The sequence below is a fragment of the Denticeps clupeoides genome, chromosome 5 (assembly GCF_900700375.1).
Source record: "Denticeps clupeoides chromosome 5, fDenClu1.1, whole genome shotgun sequence".
Classification (NCBI taxonomy): Eukaryota; Metazoa; Chordata; class Actinopteri; order Clupeiformes; family Denticipitidae; genus Denticeps; species Denticeps clupeoides.
The window spans coordinates 1,969,482-1,984,605 of NC_041711.1; the positions used below are offsets into that span (position 1 = coordinate 1,969,482).

Genomic DNA, 15,124 nt, shown 5'->3' on the forward strand with positions numbered 1-15,124 from the left:
TGAGGCACTACGGGACAACATTTATTCACAGATCTTTTTTTATTATTAATCTGAATTTGCAACACAACGTAAAACGACCGGTATATCCCACCAGACTGCTGACGGAGGAAAGATGTTGCTTAGCAACACAGCTGATCACTCAGCCATTTCACAAATACGAACATTTCTTCATGTTTTAACAGAAGGGGGTGATAGTCCACACACCAGAGTCAACATTCGGAATTTTAATCACATAAAAAAAAAAAACATAATAAAAAAGTATCACAGCACTGTTAGTGCGGTGGTTTCTATGGAGACAAGGAGTCTTTAAATCGTCCCCCATGAAGAGGCAGCAGTTCATTGGTCAGCGGGTGAAGGAGCGAACGTGTCGGCCACGCCCTCCACTGCTGAACTTCCCCTGGGAGCCACGCCCACTTCCTCCACTCACTCCACTTCCGCTGACGCCAGCCCCTCCACCACTCAGCCACGACAGACCAGTGCCCCGCCCTCTGGGGGCGCGGTCTCTGGGAGTCAATCGGTAGGCAGCTGAGTGGCGACGACCCAGAATGAACCGAAGAGAGGGAGAAAAACGCCCAGTCAGTCACAGGTTACAAATCACATCCAATCAACACTCACGGCAGCTGACGTACCTGTCGGCGGCTGCCGAGCTGTGATTGGTCCCCTGGCGAAGTTGCTTTGACCTCCTCGCGCATCACTGTAGGTTCCTCGGTGAGTGACCGCTGTTACCTGCGCACTCCAACTGGAGCCCCGCCCACCCTCTCGACGTGGGTAATTCCCTGAACACAGACACATGGCGTTTAGCGTTTACGTGCGTGTGATTAATGCATAGAGTGTATATACTTTCTTCTTGTCTACCTGCAAGCAGGATGCTCTTCGGTGTAGCAGGAGTGAAGAAACGTGTGTGGCTTGGAAAGCCCCGCCCCCTGCTGCTTCCAGCAAACAGTCCTCTGGTTGGTGGTTTGGCCCCACCCTTAGGTATCCTTTTGGCTGCGACTAGTCCAGGCGGAGGACACACCTCCTTAAACTCCGCAGCCAAGAAGTCATCCACATGCATGCTGGGAGGTCGGCTGGTGTTCTGTTTGCGCTGCCGAAAGATGTCATGTGGTCGCCCGCCCGGCTGAGAGAATATGCCGCGGCCCCGCCCCCGAGGGGCCGGCATAATGTGAGCACGTTTCGCTGGCTCCACATACTCAGACTTTCCGCTGCGTGTGCGAACATAGTCAAACACAAACCTCTATTTTAGAAATGCCCTTACAGATGAAATCATGTAAATGTGTGTGTGTGTGTGTGTGTGTGTGTGTGTGTACCTGGAGGTGATGAATGTCTCGTGCTTGTGCTTGCCCAGTCTGAAGCCTTTGATTGGTTGTCGGTGGCCGGGAGAGGTGGGCTCTGAGAGGAATGAGCGTTCCAACTCCGCCTTCAAATCCACGTCAGGAACGCACTGCTGCGCTAGGGCTAACAGATCCACTTTAACCTACAGGAACGCATACACACACACACAATTAAACGTAATGTAAATAAATCCAATTCATCCAAATTTTTTATTGAAATTCACCCGGACCATGTCCAGATCAGTCTCCAGCTCCTCGGAGTGAAACGGTGAGAAGCAGAGAGCCTTGAGCTGGTCGTCAACCACGTCAGAGAGAACAAACACCGTCCTAAAACACACAGAGGGAAGGAGTAAAAGATGACACCGAAGACCAGAGGCACAGCAGGTGGCAGCAGCCTAGTGGCTAACACACCCACCGGTCACCACAAAAGCCCACCGTGTCCCCGAGAGGGGGACCGTCCCATTCACCACACATCGTATATGTGAAGAGAAGCACCACACCTGTTATTGTACTGTGTCTGCAACGAATCGGGCGGCGGCAGCGTCAGCTCCGTCTCAGAGTCGCCGACCACGGCACCGGCGGAATTCTCCAGAATCTGACGGAGACTGACAACGTCCTCCACCATGGCTTCCACCGAATCGTCATCCTTCAGCTCCTATCAGCACAAGCAGCATTCGTCCACAGCCACAGGTCCATCAGAATGTATGTGTATGTGTGTGTGTGTGTGTTTTTACCGCTAGTTGCTTCTCCAGCTCCAGTAGGGGATGCTCGTCTGATTCCTCTTTCCACTGCAGCAGCTGCTTCATTTCACACACGCTGAGCGCCACAGAACGTGCATCCATCTCTTCGTCCTGAGACACACACACACCATGTTATATAACAGGTTCGCCAGAATCAGAATTGTTTAATAAAAGCACTGACGATCTACGGTCATGTCTTGTTGGGAAAATCTTCATTTCAGGAATAGGTAATGAGGAATTCAATTTTTTGGGGTGGTAGTAGTTTGAACCAGAAGACCCAGGTTCAAACCCCACTTACTACCATCATGTCCCTGAGCAAGACACTTTACCCTGAGTGTTTCCAAGGGGGGGACTGTCCCTGTAACTACTGATTGTAAGTCACTCTGGATAAGGGTGTCTGGTAAACGATGTTAATAATTGTGAGAAGAGTTTATAAAAGAATCACTAAAGATCATCTTACACACACTCTCTCACCATGGAGTCAGTGTTAAGCATCTGTGTGAGAAAGTCGATGAGAGCAGACAGGAGTTCAGACGAGTCTTTAGAGAAGGCGGTGACCTCGTGCTTCAGCAAAGAGACAATGCAGCCACCGTGTTTCTTCAGAGCGCTGAAACACACACACGCTTAGTTATTTTCACCTCAAAGCTCAGGACCCCAAAATCAGGGGCAGCTCAGCTCCACTTTAAAACCCACAAGACTAAGAAATCTCATATGGAGCCCAAATGGGCCTAAAAGGACAGGTTGGATTCCAAATAGATTGTCCACTAATTTGAAGCCAATTTCAGATCACTGTAGAAGTGACATTAGATTTCTCCCTTTCTTCTTGTGTTCCACATTCATTTGCTCAGTAACATATCCCCTCATTCCTACACGTTTGCAGCAATCGCAGATGTCTTATTTTATAATGTTGTATAATCAGACGTTGCTGAGATATTCTCAGTTTATTAAGGGTGTCATTTGTAGCATCAATAGTTCTTATCAGGTTAATAAAACACTGACATCTGGGTGGTAGTAGCCTAGCAGGTAGCACACTCGCCTATGAACCAGAAGACCCAGGTTCTAACCCCACTTACTACCATCGTGTCCCTGAGCAAGACACTTAACCCTGAGTGTCTCCAGAGGGGGACTGTCCCTGTAACTACTGATTGTAAGTCGCTCTGGATAAGGGTGTCTGGTAAATGCGGTAAATGTAAATCTGCACACACTGGAATTAAAAACTCACCTCTTTAGGTGAAACAGGCCGTAATCATGTTCAGTCAAGATCATGAGCGTACGCAGACAGGCCAGCTGCAGGGTGTGTGTGCTCGGTGTGTGTCCCAACGCCTCCAGCAGTCCGTCACACACAGACACCAGCATCTCACAAGGCGGTAACGCGTTGGCCAGCTGCTCCGCCTCCGAAGCACACACCTCTCCAGAGCCACTCACGACCAGAGAGATGTCCTGCAACGCGGATTTAAACACATTATTAATCTGGACTAGATGTCATGATGACCCCCACACACACACACACACACACACACACAGCATTTTACCTGGTCACAGAGTGACTGTAGGATGGATGCTGTCAACTCAGCACTCTGCTGCAGTGACAGGCTGGCGTCGGCAGGTGGGAGGAGCAAGGAGAGCAATGAGGGCAGGATGTCAAACGGCTCGCCGCGTCCGTCACGCGGAGCTCCGCCCAGAACGGACAGTATGGCCGCCTTGCAGCTGCGCTGCGACGCGAGCGAGTCGATCAACGCCAGCAGCCGTGGCAACCGCCCACACACACGCTCCCTGAAGAACGGCCAGAACATCAACTTATCTTACCTGTCTGCATTGTGTGTGTGTGTGTGCATTTTAGTGTGTAGTTGTGTGGTCAATATCTGCCAAAATTGGTCAAAATGTGGTCAATATCTAAACTATATATTTTTTATGTGACAGATGAGACGCAACGTAAATGCTGGTCATGTGCAGGTCTATAACAAAATATATCCAGTAATAGTGTTGTCAAAAAAAAAAAAAAAAAAAACTAAATGCCGTTCACAACAAAAATTTGACTAAAACCAAGACGAGATATTATTATTATTATTACACAGTATTTCTGTTTCCTGTGTCTCCCATCCAGTCACAAAGATGACATCACTTCCTCAATCCCGATTCACAGAATAATGTCGATTTCAGAGTAAGTGGATTATCAGATGGCTGGGAGAAAATGACAAAGTTCTTTACAACGAGGTGGAAGAGAAAACAGAACGTGTGTCCTCCGAGTCTGGAATGGATGTCGAATGTTCTCGAGTTTAATAATAATATAATAGTAAGACGACCTTGTTTTAATTATGAAATGGGTTTGACTGAAAGAAAATGCTTGTATCTGTTCTACTGGGTTCTTGTACTATATGGTGGCCTAGCGGTTAAGGAAGCGGCCCCGTAATCAGAAGGTTGCCGGTTCGATTCCCGATCCGCCAAGGTACCACTGAGGTGCCACTGAGCAAAGCACCGTCCCCACACACTGCTCCCCGGGCGCCTGTCATGGCTGCCCACTGCTCACTCAGGGTGATGGTTAAATGCAGAGGACAAATTTCACTGTGTGCGTCGTGTGCTGTGCTGCTGTGTATCACATGTGACAATCACTTCACTTTATTTATTTTTATATTGACTGGGTTAATAGAATTGCATTACTGATAAAAAAATAATAAAAATATTCATGGACAATTCTGACTTGAGCATTTTACGGCAGTGTCTACATGCGTGTTTATGTTGGTTTGAGTGCGTGTGTGTGTGTGTGTGTGTCTCTCACGGCTGAAGCTCCTCCTGTAACTGCTCCAGCAGCGTCCTGATGACGAGGCTCGCCGTGGGCGCGGCGAGGTCGCACAGCTGCACACAGACCCTGCGCAGCGCCGCCTGCAGGGGCGGGCAGCTGCTCACGCACACGCTGCGCAGCACCTCGCACAGCACGCCGGCCTGGGCGTGGACGTGCATGCTCCACAGCTTCCGGGTGTTGAGGGACACGCTGACGTCCTGCGGGGACAGCGGCTGCGGGAGGGAGGGAGAAGCTCGTTCAGGCGCCCGGCGCGTGAATACGCCCGGCGTGTAAGTACGTACCTGCGTGGTCTGCAGCGGCAGTGGGAGGGGCAGCAGCTCGGACAGGAGGCTCAGGCCGCTGAAGAGGTTTTCAGGCGCTGCCAGGAGCGACGACATCACTTCCTTCAGCATGAGCGACCAGCTGTTCCCCGCCAGCGTCTCCTCAGACCCCGCCTCCCGCTCGCTCACCGCCTGCGTCAGCGTCAGCAGGATGTCGATCACGTCTCCTTGCACGCGCAGCTCGTCGGCGTCCAGCCGGCCGCTGGCGGGGGCGGAGCAGAGGATCATGTGCGTGGTGACGCAGACGCTGGGGACGCGCGAGTCCTTGCAGTCGTGCGCCCCGCCGCGCAGCAGCTCCGTCAGCATCACCTTGATCAGCCTGAGGGCGCAGGAGGCCACCGACAGCATCACCACCCGCTGCGCCCGCGGGCCCACCGGCCCGTGCAGTCGCCACGGCAGCAGGAGGAGGGAGCAGAGCTTCTGGAGAACGCGCACGAACGTGTCCAGGCCATCGGCCGAGAACAAGCTCATCACCGACACGGTCCACTTCAGATCCTTCTGCTGGCCTGCAAACACGCACGCTACGGAAATCAGGCAGGGAATGAAGGTGCTGTGAAGTGTTAGTAGGGTGGTGGTAGCCTAGCGGGTAACACACTCGCCTATGGACCAGAAGACCCGGGTTCAAATCCCACTTACTACCATCGTGTCCCTGAGCAGGACACGTAATCCTGAGTGTCTCCAGGGGGGGACTGTCCCTGTAACTACTGACTTTAAGTCGCTCTGGATAAGGGCGTCTGGTAAATGCTGTAAATGTAAAGCGTGTGTACCTGGAGCAGGAGGAGGGGGACAGGTGATGTGGCACAAAACCCGCAGCGCGGTCACTAGCCCCGCCCCTTCTGGCGTCATCAGGCTCTCCAGATTCTGGTTGGAAACGCAGGATGTCAGTGGCGGTCACCGCGCGCATGCACACGTGTGTGTGTGTGTGTGTGTGTGTTACACTCACCTGTTTGATGTAATCGACGAGCGTCGGGATGGCGCTGATATCGAAACGCAGCTTCTCCAGCGGCTCCAACCACTTGCTGAGCTCTAGAAGCAACCACACACACACTGGTCACCTTCCACGGTTCATCAGCTGTGTGTGTGTACCAGTGTAAACACGTGTGCGAATGCGCGCGTGTACCCTGCAGTTTTGTGTTGTTGTCGTCGGCTACGCAGACGCTCAACAGCGTGTGGGCGTGGCTCTCCAACATCCGGACGTCGGCGGAGTTCTGCACCACCAACAGCAGCAGCATGCAGGCGTAGTTGTACGCCACAGACTTGCGGGCCTTGTTGTCTCTACACACACACACACGGGCAGAGAGTCAGTCGAAAAGAGAGCGAGCGAGCGTGTGACGTGGATGTTTTGAGGGGGCGTGTCCCTACCCCGGCCCCTCCTTGCCGTGCTGCTGCAGGATGTTGGTGAGGCAGGTGACGTTGTTGTCCAGACAGAGCGTGTGTGTGAGCGCGTCGCGTCCGCTCGAGCTGAAGCTGATGAGGTACAGGCTGTGCAGCGTCGACAGGACCACGGGCCCCTCCCCCGACGCCTCCGCGTCCACGTCCGGTCCCGCCCCCATCAGGTCCGCCACGCCGTGCAGCGCGTGAAGCACCTGCACGAGCCACGCCCAGAAGTTCTCCTCCAGCGGACAGCCTTCTCCCGCAGTCCCCGCCTCCTCGGCCTCCGGCTCCATGAGCGAGTGCGTGAGGGCGGGGAGCGGCGCCAGCACCCTGAGGAGCAGGTTGGTGGCCTGGTGATGGCTCAGCAGGAAGAGGAGGCCCTGCTGCGTCTGTGACATGAAGCGCAGGATCTCGCGTACAGCCTGAACCAGCCCCACGTGCCCGCCCGCCGACGGATATGACATCACCACCGCCAGAGACGGCAGGAAGTGGCACGTGTGCATGTACCTGTCATGGGAGGCGACATAAAGGGAAATGATTGTCACACGTGATACACAACAGCACAGCACACGATGCACACAGTGAAATTTGTCCTCTGCATTTAAGCCATCACCCTGAGTGAGCAGTGGGCAGCCATGACAGGCGCCCGGGGAGCAGTGTGTGGGGACGGTGCTTTGCTCAGTGGCACCTTGGCGGATCGGGTTTCGAACCGGCAACCTTCTGATCCGGCAACCTTAACCGCTAGGCCACCACTGCCACCACATGTGAGCTAGTTCAACTCAGGACCATGCTGAAAGCCACGCCCATCTCTAAATTCACGGAGGTGCGTCACCACAGGAACTACGGAGGGACATTTTCATAATGAAAGTTACGTTTACGCGGGTTGGCTGTTGCCCCCGGCGATATTTCATAGTTTGCTAATGAAGTGCATTGTGGGTAGTTGGGCGCACCTCCTCGCAACTCTCTGGCCGCGATACACTTTGCAGCATGTTGACTGTATAAAAGGAACCACCACGCTGAAATTTACCCATAATTCACTGGTCTCAAATCCTGTGATTGATGGCGTTTGGTCCCGTTTTTGTTAGGAAGCAACTTGAGTCAGATTGAGACTATTTCAGGTGTACAGGATCCCTAGTAAAACCATCGAACAGACAAAGACGAGGAAGAGCACCACAGACCTGTAGAGGGCGGAGTAGGGGTCGCTGCTCTCCGCTGGCCCGGTGATTCGGGCGCTGGTGGGGAAGGCCTTTCCGGGCGGTTGCAGCATGCAGTGAGGGGCTGCCGCCAGCAGGTGGTGTAGTTCCTCCAGCAGCGCCTGGACACGCTCCATCTCCGCCTCGGACACGCAGCCGTCCTCTTCGCCGCCGCCCTCGCGCTCCTCCCGCTCGCCCTCCCCCCTCTCCTCGCCCTCCCGGTCCCCGTCGGGTGGCGCGGGCGTCCTGTCGGCCCAGGCGTTGGCGCAGGCCCTCAGGTCCGCCAGCAGCTCGTAGAAGTGGCCCTTCTGCAGGATGGCGCTGCCCGCCGTGGCCACTCGCACCGTCTGGTCCAGCAGGAAGAGATCAAGGAGATGCTGGTACCCACTGGGCATCTCTGAGTCTTCCTCGTTACCATGGCAACCATTAGCCCCACCCACCACTCCAGCCCCCCTGGTTCCAAGCAAGGCCTGCATGCCCTGTGGTTGCTCAGCAACAGAATTGAGTGCACGGAGCGCATTGAGTTTTAATGATGAGGAGATGTGTTCCGCAAACAGCAGCTCCATCAGAATACCCACAATGCCCTTCTCCAGCAGGGCACCAACTGCTGTGGGGCCACAGTCGGCCAATGAGGAGGTTAGCTTGGCACCCGCCTTCAGTTGCCGTACGTTGAGGGCAATGGGTTGTGCCAGGGCGGAGCTTAAGCTCAACGAACGACATGCCCAGCCAATCAGACGCTCAAGATGGCCCTGGGCTTCGTGAGGATCCTTCACAAACAGGAAGCTGAGGCCTTTGACCAGAAGGGCTGGCACCTCCTCCAGAGCGATTACCCAGCGAGGTCCAGACTCGTCACTGCCGCCTGCGTACACACACACACACACACACTGAGCAACATGCAAAAAATACACAGATTATCTGACAACAGTCATGTGACATCTACGTACCAGACTCCAGCAGCTCCATAAGTTTTGCGGCAGACTCCGCCCACACAGAGGCGGGGTCATCCAGGCACTCCCTCTTCAGGCGAACAAGCTCTGCCTCAAACGGAGTGACCTGCGGTGGAGTGAAGTGCTGGAGTGGGCGGAGCTCTCGTTCATAGGGGTCATACTGGACGCTTGGGACCGAAGCCAGGTCTTCAGGGGTATATTCAAGGTCAAAGGACGGCAGCTTGAAGGCACCACTCTCCAGATCTTCCTCGTCACTGGAGATCTGCTCATAGCCATCATCACCTGCACACACATACCACAGTGTAAAGGTGACCTGCATTTTCTGACCTTCATCAAAAGCAACTGCTTCTAAAATGTAGGTTTGGTATCGATGCTCAAATGTGAGTTTTGCATCTGCAAAAAATCGTCGTCAGGCCACAACAATTTTCAACAGGCATTACAATTGGCAGCCCCTCTGCAGGGTATACATCACTCCGCGGAGTGCACGTCATTTTAATATTACGTGAATATCTTAATTGGCACCGTCAAGCAACATTGTTTAAGTGTGTTAACTAAAAGAACTGCTGCGTCTCCACTTCTCTATGTAATTGTACAACGCGCAAATATTTTTCACGTATGCGGCAGGGCTTCTTTTAAGTTTGCCACAAAAACATTTATTTCTTTATCTAGTATACGTGTGTGTAATATATATTATATATATGTAAAGGGAGAGAGAGCGAGAGAGAGAGATTGACATTTCAGTATGGTGACTAGCCTTACTGCTTCTCAGGGTCTAAACCGAGAACTTGGCCGAGATTCTGACTGCGGTGGGTATCAACGCATCAATATTGGCAGGAAACTACCAGCGATTTGCATCTGCGTGCATGTTGGTGTAGTAATTACCTTCTCCTTCCTCCTCCATCTCATCATCCTCTTCCTCCCCCTCTCCATCCAAATCCTCCTCTTCTTCCTCCTCCTCCCCCTCGGTGCCTTCCTCGGTGCCGTCGTCCTCCGCTTCCTCCTGTTCCGCTCCTTCCTCTTCCTCGGCCTCTGGCTCGGAAAACGCCTCGTCTGCTGGGACGGAACCCCGCTCTGGAGACACTGCTTCCAGAAACTCCTCCCCGTCCATACTCTCCTCTTTCACAGGGCCTATACACACACACACACAGTAACAACTGTCGTATGACTGACGTATACGGACTGAATGATATAGAAAAGTGCATTTGAAATATTCACTATGGTTGTATAAACGTTATTACTGATACGTTATCGATGTGACCCAGTCGTACGATTTCACACACACTCACCTGGAACGGTCAGTGCATCTTCATCATCGTCATCATCATCATCAGGTGGTGGAGGCCCAGGTGGGGTTCGTGGCCCGCGGGGCTGTGGCCTGGGAGGGCTGCCATTAAACTGGTCTTCATTCTCCCACTCTGTGTATACACACACACACACACACACACACACACACACACACACACACACACACATATATCTATACAACCCATAGACTAGATCAGAGCTGTAATCAGGCGCGAAAAGTCCAGCTTTTTAAAAGCCCTGCGATAATTAAAACGCTTCACCTGAAGACTTGCAAAACAAACTAACATTTCATTCAAATGGTTTTTTTATATTTCATAAAAAATCTTTTCCAACATGCAGAACCGGTTGGTCGGGCTCGGGCCTAGATTTACAGATGAGTACATTTGTTCTGTATGGCGTGTGTGCGGTTTGCACGGTGGCGTAGGGTGTGTGTCCTCACCATGCTTGCTCCCTCTCTTCTGTGTGGGCTGCTGAGGTGGCGGTGGAGGGGGCGGTGGAGGAGAGTGGCTGTCGCGCTCGTGTGAGCGAGGGGATTCGGCAGTCCCGTAAACCGCGATCGTTAGACACGTGTACCAACCACGCAGGACCAGGCCGTCAGTGTTCACCTGCGCACGCACACACACACACACACACACACACGGCGGTGACACCAGTGTTGACTAAACACGTTTTAGTTAACAGCGCATGTCTGTCACTTCAAGCCTTATTTTTGCATGAAATATTTCCACAAGGACACACAACTGAGCACACACAAGGAATCTTAAGCATTACAATGCTGTGTGTGTGTGTGTGTGTGTGTGTCAGGGTGAGACTTGTTACAAGAAGCCTGGGTGGAGCTGCTCTAACCCTAAGGGCGGAACAGAAAGTACTTCAGCACCAGTGCGCGCGCACACACACACACACACACACACACACAAACCAGTGCACATGTAGTTTCTCATTGCGAACCTAGAGAATAATAGTTAACATAACTCATAAATCATAATCCTAAACCTCAGGAAAGTTAAGAACTTGCTTTTGTTCCTGTGAAGACCATGAGTTCTGGTCTCGTACCCCTCAGTGTACACACACACACACACACACACACACACAGAACATTAAACACAGTGCGTTTCTAACACCTACTGGGCAGAAGCTGAATTCTGACTCACAAGACACACCAGCGCCCCCTGTATTTTAAAGGCTAAATTACAGAAGAGATTACAGTGAGATGAACAACAACCTTACCTTCCCACTAGGTCTGAAGACAATTGATTTGTTCTCGTCATACTCCAGACTGAAAAACACACATGAAATACATAATGTGTTAAACACAATCCATCTTTAAATCTACACCACAAAGTACATACAAGTACGATTGGGCTTATATAAGATTCAAACTCAAATTCGCTGGGGTTTGGGTGAGGTTGGGCCGCATCAGGAGTCAGCTTCATTAAAAAAAATCCAATCTTCTCAAATGTCATTACTGTCCTTAATATGATACGAAATATTGATGAATGTGATCGGTTCTTCTGATTGTGATACACAGCTCACGGTGACACAACAAAATGTGTCCTCTCCTTGGTGAGCAGTGGGCAGCCATGACAGGCACCCGGGGAGCAGTGTGTGGGGACAGTGCTTTGCTCAGTGGCACCTTGGCAGATCGGGATTCAAACCGGTAAACCTTCTGATTCCTTAACCGCTAGGCCACCACTGACTTGCTTCTTTGCATCATTTCCGCTTTTAACTTCCTGCAACAACTGCACGGGGGATAATGAACAGCTTTTTTTCAGCTTGACGTTCATGTTTTTTATTATTCCCTGAACATCGTGACATTTACTTATGGAAGAAAGTACCGGGATGGCGAGCGAACAAAGGGTGACTGCTACCGGACCGTTCACTACCCGCCGGGACAGTGAGATGCCATTATGTATTTATTATGCAAAAGATGTTATTTAGTGGAATGCATTGATGGATTCAGTGGTACGTCCTAGCCAACGCTGATGTGCTGTTGAGGCGGGTTGGCACCAGGCTCTGAAAGGGACGGCGGACGGGAGCTGTAGCTGAGCGTCCCTATCAGAGGTCCAGTTTCAAAGGAACATCGGTGTTGCTTGGAAAAACTTGCAGATCACATTGCCATTAACTTTCAAACAACTCAGCCCATTCAACTAATGGGAAAGCAAAATACATACTACACACAAACTTGATAAGGCATCGTTTTAGTTACTGTCCGAAGAGGGAAATAAAAACAGAATTTTACCCTCTTTTCAGCAATCAAAACAATCAAAAACTCACTGAATTCACTGAATAAAAAAAATAAAACTTGTGGGCCCCTGGTTTGAGACCCCTGGTTTAGAGCATGTGTGTGCAGTGAGTGTGTGTGCGTGTGTGTGTGTGACGGAGTATACCTTCCCAGTCGGTGGAAGACAGGTGTGTTGGGTTTGGACAGGTTGTTGTAGAACAGGTCTAACTGGAACGCGTGCGGGGCCGTCTCGCTGAAATCCACAGGAAATGACATCACAAATCACCAGAGCACAGGGTTAAGAAAAGAAATGTGTGAAGATTGGGGCGTCAGCATGAAAAGGTATATATCCTGGTGAATGAGCTCATGTAAAGAGTAAAGAAACAAGAGTGTGAGTGTGTGTGTGTGTGTGTGTGTGTTCACTGCCACACACACACAATAGGACAGAAAAATGACTAGCAGAAAGAAGGCAGAAGAATTGAGGGTGTGGTGCGAAGAACTGATGCTGAGTGTGAGAGAGAGAGGGAGAGACTCACCCAAACGCCCTGCTGTCTGGCAGGCTGCTGTGAGCTTTGATTCCAGGAGGAATCACGCGAACTTCATTCACCAGGACCCCACAGGGGAACTTGACCACGTCCACATTAGTCAACTATTAAAAATAAAGAAATAAATATTTGAAAGAAAACAAAAAACACAGATGACATTATTATTAAAAATGATAAAAGCGGTTGCCTGGTGGGAAAGGAAGTGCACCCATAATCAAAAGGTTGCGGCAAAGTGCCACTGCGGTCCCTTTGATCATTTACAGCATTTATCAGACGCTCTTATCCATAGTGCATTACAATCAGTAGTTACAGGGACAGTAACTAGTAGTTCACAGTGTCACCGTGTGCTGTGCTTCACAATTTCAAACACTATAAAAATAAGTCCAACTGATTCATTTAACAAAAACGCTGTACTGTAGTTAGAAGCGACAACTAATACTTCAGATCTAAAGAGGTGATTTTAATAAATACAGTACAGCACTGAAAAAGCCAAGCAGTGTTCTGTAGCAATGGCCCGTTTACAGAAAGTGATTTACAATGCCGTCTGCAAGAGCATTTACTGCTGCAGTGCTCATCACTAATTTGTGGCCAGTGGTGACCAGTGGTGACACCGGCCAGTGGTGACACCGAGGTCCCGTCCCCACACACTGCTCCCCGGGCGCCTGTCATGGCTGCCCACTGCTTACCAAGAGTGACTTAAATACAGAGGACACGTTTCACCGTGTGCTGTGCTTCACAATGACAACACACACATTTTACATTTACCAGACGCCCTTATCAACTAACAACTAATAACAACTACAGCTTCAGGGATCTTCAAATGAACCAAAAACATCATAATGGACACGTAATGTACACCATGACACTGGACTACACTCTGGACTTCTCCAACCCTACAACTGTAGAACTTTTTCTCTTATTGGACAAATAATCACCAGCCCTGCACTGTCACCGTTTGCAGGCTCACTCTACCCTGGAAGGGGGTCCCTCTCTGTATCACTCCTTCCCAACGTTTCTTCCTTTCTTTTTTCTCTCTCCCAGAGTTTTTTTGTGTGGAGTTTTTCCTTGTGTGCAGAAGGGTCAAGTGTGGGGGGTGTCAACTGTAGGGCCTGTCAAAGCCCATTGAGACATACTGTATGTCATTATGGGCTCTATAAGAAATAAATAATGTTGTTATCCAGAGCGCCGGACAGTCAGTAGTGACAGGGACAGTCCCCCTGTCTTGCTCAGGGACACGATGGCAGTAAGTGGGAGTAAGTGGGGCAGTAACCGGTGACTCCTGGTTTATAAGTGAGGCTACTACCACCCTTAGCTGCAGAAACCCTTGTTGCAGCACGTCCTTGCATGCTGGGGTGGCAGAAGAGCAGGTTCAAACCCCACGTCCTACCATCGTGTCCCTGAGTGTCTCCAGGGGGACTGTCCCTGCCACTATTGATAGTCTGAAATTTGAGTCATAGCAACTGGACTTGCTATGTTTCATCCTGCATCCACAGAACTTCGTCAATCTGATTGGCAGGTCCGGTTCCTTCAGCCTGGAGCACTTTGGATTATTTGATGGTTCTCTACTCACAGGCGGGATAAAAACAAAGACAGCAGCAGGGCTTAAGTGTCGCTTTGTCAATCAGATTGACAAAGTTCTGTGGATGCAGAATGAAACGTCTCGACGTTAGAGAAAGAAAGTCCAGTTGCCACGACTCCACTTTGAAATGACTGAGAATCTTCACAGACACACTTCCGTTACTCTGCAACCGCCAAAGAACTCAATTTCAACACTAGCAAGCCGAACAGTGACGAGAGTGCCGATTTCGGGCTCAGAAGCGACACTTGAGCCCTGCTGCTGTCTGTTTTTATCCCGCCTGTGAGTAGAGAGCCAACAAACACCCAAAAGGGCTCCGGGCTGAAGAACCAGACCTGCGGCAACGGACCCGACCCGGGACCGTTACCTCCACCAAAGAGTGCAGTCGGTTCCGGTGACCGCTGTGCGCTGCACGGACGCTCAGTCCGAGTAAAACCGCGGCGTGGTCGGCCCGTCGCGATTCATAAAGGCGATTAGCGGCGCCGCAGAGGTAAACAGCGGCCAAAGCGCGAAAACGTCGCCGCCGGGCTCCGTAATGCAGCCCGGCGAGGGAACCGAGGGGAGGCGGCGCCACGTCCCGGGCAGACGCCCCACGCTTCTGCGCTCGGACGGCCCTACCTCTGCGCTCTGGTGCTTAAAAGTGTCCAAAAACAGCAGCTCCATCGCGCTCTCCCCCGCCATCTTCCCATTCGTCTTCGGGGAGTTACTTCCGGTCCCTGCGTCACTTCCGGACCGGGTGGTTTTGGAAGATACGACCTGAACGAAGTGTGAA

At 51.3% G+C, this 15,124-nt stretch overlaps 1 protein-coding gene across 2 annotated transcripts; it reads right to left on the bottom strand.

The window, feature by feature from the left end:
• Positions 1 to 20: 20 nt before the first annotated feature.
• On the bottom strand, positions 21 to 15,124 carry virma (vir like m6A methyltransferase associated). 2 transcript variants are annotated; one of them, XM_028980060.1, is made up of 25 exons: positions 14,971 to 15,124; positions 12,768 to 12,880; positions 12,398 to 12,484; positions 11,238 to 11,286; positions 10,450 to 10,615; positions 9,992 to 10,120; positions 9,588 to 9,833; positions 8,703 to 8,987; positions 7,744 to 8,617; positions 6,554 to 7,072; positions 6,312 to 6,466; positions 6,135 to 6,217; positions 5,959 to 6,052; positions 5,153 to 5,697; positions 4,848 to 5,083; positions 3,604 to 3,844; positions 3,294 to 3,511; positions 2,546 to 2,678; positions 2,066 to 2,182; positions 1,832 to 1,986; positions 1,562 to 1,658; positions 1,308 to 1,474; positions 856 to 1,202; positions 630 to 776; positions 21 to 525 (listed from the first exon to the last, which is right to left on the bottom strand). In XM_028980060.1, the coding sequence occupies exons 1-25, from the start codon at positions 15,031 to 15,033 to the stop codon at positions 344 to 346; spliced, it is 5,448 nt and encodes a 1,815-aa protein (XP_028835893.1). In that variant the 5' UTR covers positions 15,034 to 15,124; the 3' UTR covers positions 21 to 343. The 2 variants fall into 2 exon arrangements, with proteins under 2 accessions (XP_028835893.1, XP_028835892.1); XM_028980059.1 differs by having other exon boundaries at positions 1,556 to 1,658.